General features: G+C 34.3%; 1 protein-coding gene across 2 annotated transcripts in view; it reads left to right on the top strand.

Annotated features, from left to right (window-relative positions):
* Positions 1–6,349, top strand: part of LOC106464170 (DNA polymerase lambda-like) — a 69,036-nt gene extending 62,687 nt beyond the window's left edge. For both annotated transcript variants that reach the window (XM_013924291.2, XM_022391858.1), the window contains exons 8-9: positions 4,897–5,058; positions 5,566–6,349. In XM_013924291.2, the coding sequence (XP_013779745.2) occupies positions 4,897–5,058; positions 5,566–5,673 (270 nt within the window). In that variant the 3' untranslated portion in view covers positions 5,674–6,349. The remainder of the gene's footprint in view (positions 1–4,896; positions 5,059–5,565) is intronic.
* Positions 6,350–8,775: the final 2,426 nt, after the last annotated feature.

The following is an 8,775-nucleotide window of genomic DNA, read 5'->3' as shown; positions in this document are numbered from 1 at the left end:
GTAACAATATAATATAAAATGTCAGAGAGAATTGTTGGACAACTTGTGAAAAAGTGGATGTGACAGGTGGGTGTGGCAAGTTTATCTGATTTTCTAGTTTATGGCTCCATAAATAAATAAGATTGAAGGCTATAAAAATTATGCTTCACCTTAGTAATATCAATATTATAATAAGAATTTACATTAAATTTCATACTTTTCAAAGAGGTGGTAAATAATTTAGAGAAGAAGGAAAATCTAGAGAGCAAGTGTCACAGTTCTCATACTAAGAGAGATTGAGGATTTCATTATTTCCTTATAAAATTAAAAAGTTAAAATTCATATTATATTCCAACAAGGCACCTTACTTCTGGTCATGTAGATAGGTATTCTTGTTCAGTGCTGCCCTCTGTTTCCAAACATTTTTTTTCTCTTGCCACAAGCCTCTCACTCCCACACACCCCTCGATTCACATGATTTAATTGATACTCACATGCAAATTATCATGCAACAAACATCCACCAATGGCAGCGCCATACACCCACGTGACTCCCTCTATGCTATTCTACCTTTCACTTCTTGTTTGGCAGTGCTCATGCCCTGACATTTAGTTTGTGCTCTCTTCAGGTGTTTTTTTTTCTTCGTATCTTTGTATCAATTTCTCTCACCACATTTGCTATTTATTATACAATAGTGATATTAGTAACTTATTCCAAATTGGAATTATTTTACATTTCTACCCATTTACAGAAGTTAATGCTTCATTAAAAATGTTTTCCTACTTTTTATTTCTTTTTGCCAACACAATTGTGTTTGATTGTTCATTTTGAACATGAATTCCGAATCCAAGTTACCACTTCGGAGGTTATATCTTCTACCAGCAAAAATACACAGGCTTCAGGTGGCAATCCTCAACTGAGGAATTATTGGCTTTACTTCTTCAAGAGATTACTCATCCAATGAGGTGACCTTTGTCGAGCCTTGACTCAAGTTTGGGCCTACACATTTTAATATACAGTCAACTGACTTTAGAAAGATAAGGCGTTATACTGTTATGGTTTTTGAACCTTTTTATTGTTAATATTATTATCTTTAGTTATTTGGGTTCAATAACATCAGTTTAGTTAGATTGGTCAATTCTCATAGTTATGTTCAGGTTTGAAATTAGAGCTTAATTGTATCCTTTGTCCTATACTGTTAGAATAGGCTTAACATGGGTCTTTATTACTTTAGGACTACCTGTAATTCATCTTACTAGTATAACTGAAATTAGGTTAACTATATTCTTTTTTCTTCAAAACATCACATATCATACATATGTTATTGTCAATACATAGTTACTTAATCTTACAATATAACATCTATTTCATTTTTGTTATTATTTATCTCTTGTACTTCTTCTTATTACCTTTGTTTGTGTGGATGTCTGGAGCCAGGGTCCACACAAACTTCTCCTGATATTGTACGTTTTATTATTAGATTAGGGTTTTTAAATTAGAGCTTAGCAATATACTTTGTCCTACAAAGTTTGATTAGTGTTTGTTATTTTCACCTTCCCATTCTTTACCTGTCCTACCTACGGGTCTATCCAATCATCATGTATGCTCAATGCTGATTGAAGTTATGGATCTATCGGTCCCATCTCAATCATTTCTTGGTTCTTCCCCATTTTTAATATGTTGTCTTTGATCACAATCGGGTGGGCAATTTCTGCAGGACTGAGAATGCACACAGTACACATTCATATTTTTCATTTCTTGGGATGCTATTTTAGGTTGTTTCACCATGTGAATCAGTATCAGTTTCCTGCCTTTCCCTTCAGACTTGTTTCGAATTGATAGGTCTTTTACCTATCTTTACCCAACTTTAAAATTTTGGGGGATTTTACTAACACCACTTCTTGGACATCTGGCTTCTTTTGAACATACTCCTCTGTTTCTTACACAAGCAGCTTGTGTGGTTGGATTTCCAGTTGGATAAGTTTTTCTTGTTACCTATCTAACAATCTCTCCACAACACCCACCTCAGTCTGGACCATCTATCCTCCTTCTCAGGATGCATTCAATAGAGCTTTCTGTTATCCACACCATTATGGTTCACTAACTTACTGCTAGTGAGGTTCTAATGCATTGGGGGATGTGGCTTCTATGGAAACACTTCTCCCTTTGGGTCTGGCACATTTGCAATATTTTCAGGAGATGCTGCATGACCCATGGTCTCTTGCTACGGTTCCTTTTGAATTCTCCTCTTAACTTTCCTCCTTCACTCTTCAACTAGATGCTTTGATGGTTGAACATATCCCTCATGTTGTCAGGTTTACAATGTTGTCCTCCCCCTTTTCTGGATTTGTTTCTCTTCCCTAATGATCATCTTCTAAGTTAGAGGGAGTGAGTCAATCAGCAGGAGGCTTCAGGACAATGGTCTACTGATGAAAGGTCTTACCATGTTAACACCCTGGCAGTTCAACGTGCTTTATTTCACTTTTTTCCTCATGTCCAGATTTGACTACTCACATTTCATTCCAACTATGTGGTCTGTTGCACCCAAGCCACTCTACACCTTGGGTCACACACCTTATTTTACCCACATTCTATTCATTAGGGAGATTGCAATTATAATATATTGTAGTTAGGATCATTGTCCAACCATTTTCTCTCCCACTGAAATGTGCTCCTCACAATTTTCCACCTGGATCTGCCACATCTTTTTAACATTTAGACAAAGTGTATACCTGGTACAGAAGTGGTGCATTCTCCCATGTTATTTATTTGAGGGTCCCCTCATCAGGGTGTCCTTCAGATGCTTTCAAAGGATGCATCTACTTTCTCCCTTGCACCATCCCTCCACCTATTCCATGTGGGATTCTAGCTATGTATGCGAATGTAAGTAAGATACCATGTCGGAAGTTATAATTTTCCTGCACTGAAAATGTGTTTCTGCTCACACATCCCACCCTTCCTCCCCACTGTCAATCGGTGGTTACATTTCTGTCTAAACTCGAAGTGATAGTTAGGTAGAATAGCATAGAGGGAGTCACATGGGTGTGTGACACTAGTATTGGTGTAGATTTGTCACATGATAATTTGCATGTGAGAATCAGTTAAACTATGCGAATCAAAGGGTGCATGGGAGTGAAAGACTTGTGACATATGAAAAAATATTTGCAAATAGAGAGTACCACTGAATGAGAATAGCTATGTATGTGAGCAGAAGTATGTACCTGTTGCAAATACATTTTCAGTGTAGGAAAATTATAACATTGGATTTATGAACTATGTTTTGATGTCAAGTTTATTTGTTTACATTGATAATAAAATTTTGAATGTAATATGGTAAAAGGTTGTGACATGTGCACTTTGACTTACCTGACATGAAACGGTTAAGGCTTTAGGGTTTTGTTGAATTAATGTGTTTTTGAAATTAAAAACATCTTTAAAAAAGAAACTTGCAGATGTTATGTGTGGTGTGAGAGCCCAGGCTATGTATCTCCTGAGATTATTGTTAAACAAGTCATAAGTGGATAGTATAGGTCATGTGGGACATTGTTTCTGTGGTATTGGAACAACGTTAAAATGTTTCATGTTGCATATAAAATAGCATTTTGGATTGACTATTGTCTGAAATCATGAGCAGCCTACAAAATAAGGTTTAGTTTTGAGCAGAAAGTTTTCTAACCAACAATGTGTATGATAGACAGAAGAGAAATTTAAATGCTACTTTGACTTGCTTCTGACGTGAAACCCATAATGGACTAATTAAGAGAAATGTTAGAGGAAATAAAACTGCAGTTTAATGTGATTTTCATCACAAATCTTAAGCATATTGTTGTTATTATTTTACTAGATTTTGGCATGTAATGGTACAACATTTTATGAAAATAATTGTTTACTATTTCCATTCATCTGTTTTGAAAATTGTGTTGACGTTATTAACTGAACTTGCATTGAACTGACCCTGTATTGGAAAAATAATGTTAACTATAATTCTGATCTTACAAAGTGCTTCTTCACAAAATGTGGCAAGCTTTTAGGGAACAATACAGATTTGTTGTATGCAAAAATCAGATGTGTTACTATGGTTTATATACTAAAAATTTATCCTATGAAATGCTGATGCCAGTCTGACTCTGACAAGTTGAACTGCAAGGTGATGTTAATTTGAAGAATAAAAACGCTTTTGTCAGTTGTACAGTTTGCAAATGGATATCTAAAATTTTTTTCAGTATCTGGTATTTTTTTATTCTAACATAAACTGTTATGAAATCAGCAATATTGGGTAACATGAAATGCTGATAACTGAAATAAAATTTATAATACCGTGTTAAATGTCACTCTATTGAACGTTGGGGCATATATACTTTGACATCCACCAGTGTACATCAAGATTTCCTTAAACTTACTGCCAATAGCAGCTCATTTCATAAGCTAATCCTTCTATTGGAAAAATAAAACTGTCTTAACTGGAGTATAGTCTTACTTCTTCAAATCTTAAACTTGTGTCTTCTCATCCTTGTCTCTTCAGAAGTCAGAGGGTTTTATCATATCAATCTCACAGATAATGTTGTAAATTTCATTGTGATCATCTAGATAAAATTATGTATGTAACATCCTCAAAAAAAAGGATAACAGATTAGAAAGGGAAGATTTTAATTAGGTGAATCTATGTTAGCCAGCTTTTTGACATCAACTTTTGCATCCATACCTCAACAATAAATCATGAAGTAGCATCCCCCCTGACCATTTGTTATAAAAAACTATCCTGAATCACTTCAACAAGTCTGTGTTTTTCACTGTTTGACTACATCTAATCTCAATCATTGTAACCACGGTTAAAGTCTCCTGTAACTTTAATGTAAAACTAATAAATGCCTAGACATATTCTTCTTCATAAGGTCATTTATTGTTTTTATGTTCTTAGCATCGACGACTAGACATCATTGTTGCTCCAAAAAGTGAATTTGCCTGTGCCTTGTTGTATTTTACTGGATCTGCACACTTTAATCGTTCAATGCGCTTGCTAGCTCGAAGAAAAGGAATGGCTTTGTCTGAAAGCTCACTAAGAGAAGGAGTAATTAGAAAGGTTAGTTAAATATATTCACATGTATTGTAATATGAAAAGTGTTTTAGCTATATTCCTCAGAAGTTTTACTCAGTTGTATTCACTTGGAACAAAGGCAAGTCAGGGGTATCATCTGAGTAGTTAGATTTCAAAAGGTAAAATAGGAACAATATTTAAGTAAAAGGTAGGGTAAGAAGAAAGGTGAAACAAGTGTATTCAGATTAAGACTGATAAGGAAAATACTGTAGAATCCTAAGTTAATGTAAGGGTAAGCAGAAAGGTGAAACAAGTGTATTCAGATTAAGACTGATAAGGAAAATACTGTAGAATCCTAAGTTAATGTAAGGGTAAGCAGAAAGGTGAAACAAGTGTATTCAGATTAAGACTGATAAGGAAAATACTGTAGAATCCTAAGTTAATGTAAGGGTAAGCAGAAAGGTGAAACAAGTTACTCATATTTAATTCTCACTAGATGTTTTATAAGTGTTTGGCCATTGTAGCTGATTTCAGTTATTTTTATGTTAATAGGGTCAAGAACACATAATGGAAGGATACCCATTACCAACCCTCACTGAAGAATCCATCTTTGATTATTTAGGGCTAGAATATAGAGCTCCAGAAGAGAGAGACCATTAAATAATTTGAGTGTATACATGTTGATTTTATTTTGCTTTAAAAGATTATATTAATTATCCCCCCTCTTTCTTTTTTTTTATGTGACCCTTCTTTTTGGTTGGTGTAAATTGTTATGAACTTCAGAGCCTATCAACTATTGAAATTCTAATAATTAATAAACTTTAATAAAAATTTTATGATCAATTAGAAGTTTTTGAAAATACAGGCATATTTGGTAAACTTGATAAACCCTAGTTTTGATAGTGCTTTTATTTTAGGATTATAAAATATACAATTAATAGGGAAGTGTATACTTATATTAAAAGAATGAATTCTGTTAGAACCTGTTGCATATGGTTGTTTAACAATTTGGCAATAATTAAATTATATATATATAGTTATGCATCTTCACTGTATGAAATAAACTTAATTTACACCTGAATGATGTAAATGTGCTATGGATTTATTTTGCCATGTTAAAAAAGCAACATAAAAACCTGTATTTTAAGTGCCCAGATTTACCACATTATTCCTATATTTCTTCCATCTTTGTTTAATTTTTTTTTAGTTGGATGAGAATACATTATGAAAAAAAAAGATGCAAAACTTGTAAACAGATGAATAACAATTGTTTGAACAAACTGATATTTCTAATTATTCTGCAGTGTGAGAAAATAAATCAAATAGTGTAATCATAGGTCATGTTTTGTCTTAATTAACATAACTGTGAGAGCAAATCTTTGGTAACATTATTATAACAATTCATAAAGGGCTGATATTAGGTTAGATGTATGTTTAATTTGGTTCTGTTACTCAGCCCAGGTGTGGCTAGTGAGCCTAAACTGTGAATTTGGGGATCCATGGTTTGAGTTTCATTGACGCACTTTTGAGCCGTGTGTGTGTGTGATGTGTAAATGATCATTTGTTTAGTTTGTGGAAAAATTCTGAAACAAACTGATATTCAACTGTGAATTGACCACTTTCAACAAAATATATTCATTGAAATTGTTAATAATTTATTCCTATATTTGTTGTCAATTGTGATGTTTCTTTATAACTTGCCAACAAAACAGCCTTATAAATCCTTATATTTAATACTATTTTTCTCAAAAATGCACCTCAAGAATTGCCACTGCATGGTCTCTTTACATAAGAACACTCCATAACTCTTGTAGTTTGGTCTTCGTGTTTATATGAAATATAATTTCTGTAGTTTTAAAATATCCACAAAAGCATCACAATATGCAAATTATTGATTATAGTACTTTATCCTTGCCTTTAATATACTAAAAATTTAATTATTTTAAAATTGAAAGAGAAAAAACACATAGACACAAATGATTAAGTGTATCAGATATTTAAAAGTTTGTCAAAGTGTTTAATCTCTAAATACAAAGTGCATTATTGTCGCACAGCAGTGCCATTTGTTTCTGTACCAGACGTTGTTAAAAAATAATTTAGGTTTTCATATTTTAAGTTTTTCAAGCAGGTACATGAGGTTGTATAGTTAGTTAAAGTTAAATTATTTTTGTGCTTGTATGAGGCCAGTGCTTTCAAACTGCAGTTCCAATGGTATGAGCATATGAGAATGGTAACCCATCGCAGGTCAACCTCCAACTACCAGCTGTACATATGGGTAGACTGTGGAGTAAAATGTCTTACTCAACCATACAACAAAATGACACAGGCCAATGTTGAACTTGCAATCATTTAACTATGACACTAAAGTGCGAAGCCACCAAGACACACTGCTGCAATAGGTACATAGGAATGATTAATTTTTTTTCAAAAATCAATGGCCTGTATTGTGTGGTGGTGTCATTAAAATGCCAAAAGAGAGAACTATCACATTCTGACATGGTCAAGTCTTTTAATCATGCTGGTTGGAGTGTAAGACAAATTTCAAAAACTTTGGTCATTCACCAAATACTGTGAAGTACAATTGGACATATACAAGGGAATTCATTCTTATAACGTCAGATAAGGCAGGGTAATGAGAAAAAATCTCACTGAAAGAAATGTTAGATATCTGAAAATCAATTTCATGAACAACTGAAAGAACACTGCAATAAACCTTGATGACATTAACACGTCATGCATTAATAAAAAAGTTTCAAAAAGTACAATCTCAAGAATGCTGCAAAAATTTGGTGTTTGTAAAGAATGGCACCAAGAAAGCCCATACTTCATAAAGTATTTTATAAATACTCCAGCTTTTGTGGAAGAACATGTATCCTGCTCTTTGGAACAGTGGCATAGGGTGCTTTGGACAGGGTCAGATGGTTAGGGTACTCGACTCACAATCTGAGGGTCACGGGTTCGAATCCCCGTCCCTCCAAACATGCTCACCCTTTCAGCCGTGGGGCATTATAATGTGACGGTCAATCCCACTATCAGTTAGTAAAAGAGTTGGCGGTGGGACTAGCTGCCTTCCCTCTAGTCTTACACTGCTAAATTAGGGATGGCTAGTGCAGATAGCCCTCCTGTAGCTTTGAGCGAGATTCAAAACAAACAAGCTTTGGACAGATGAGTTTAAAATTGAACATGGTGGTTCTAATCACCTTGTATATGTCTGCCAGAGTCAATGAGAAGTTGCAAGAAGAGTGTCTTGTGACAACAGTCAGATATGCAGAAGGCTGTATGGTGTCCAATATCTGCAAATAATGTTGGCCATCTTTACAAAATTTATGGAATCATGGATCAGCATAAATGCCACAGTTTATTAGTCCATCATGTTATACCCTCTGAAAAGAAGCTGATTGGGCAGAATTTCATAATATTTAAGAAGATAATGACCCCAAAGGAACGTCCAAAAAATGTTGAGCTTTGGCAACGAAAGAAGGCTCAGATCTCCAGTATATGGAGTGGTCACTGGAGCTGAGCGAGTAGTGGTACTTGCTTAATTGATTGCTACACCGCGCCCTCTACAACCTGCACAAACAAAAAAAAAAAAGAAAGACAAAACGGGTATGTGCTTACGGTCTAAACAATTGACCTATTCTGTAAATGGCCATTTGTGTATTTGCTCAAAGCACATTTTTGGTCAAGAAAAGACTTTTACTCTCAAGTTGTATGGACATTTCTCACATGGCAGATGAATCGTTAATATCCACTAAGTACCAC

This window comes from Limulus polyphemus, unplaced genomic scaffold (assembly GCF_000517525.1).
Source record: "Limulus polyphemus unplaced genomic scaffold, Limulus_polyphemus-2.1.2 Scaffold1577, whole genome shotgun sequence".
NCBI classification, from domain to species: domain Eukaryota; kingdom Metazoa; phylum Arthropoda; class Merostomata; order Xiphosura; family Limulidae; genus Limulus; species Limulus polyphemus.
This window is presented reverse-complemented; position numbering and strand designations above follow the sequence as displayed.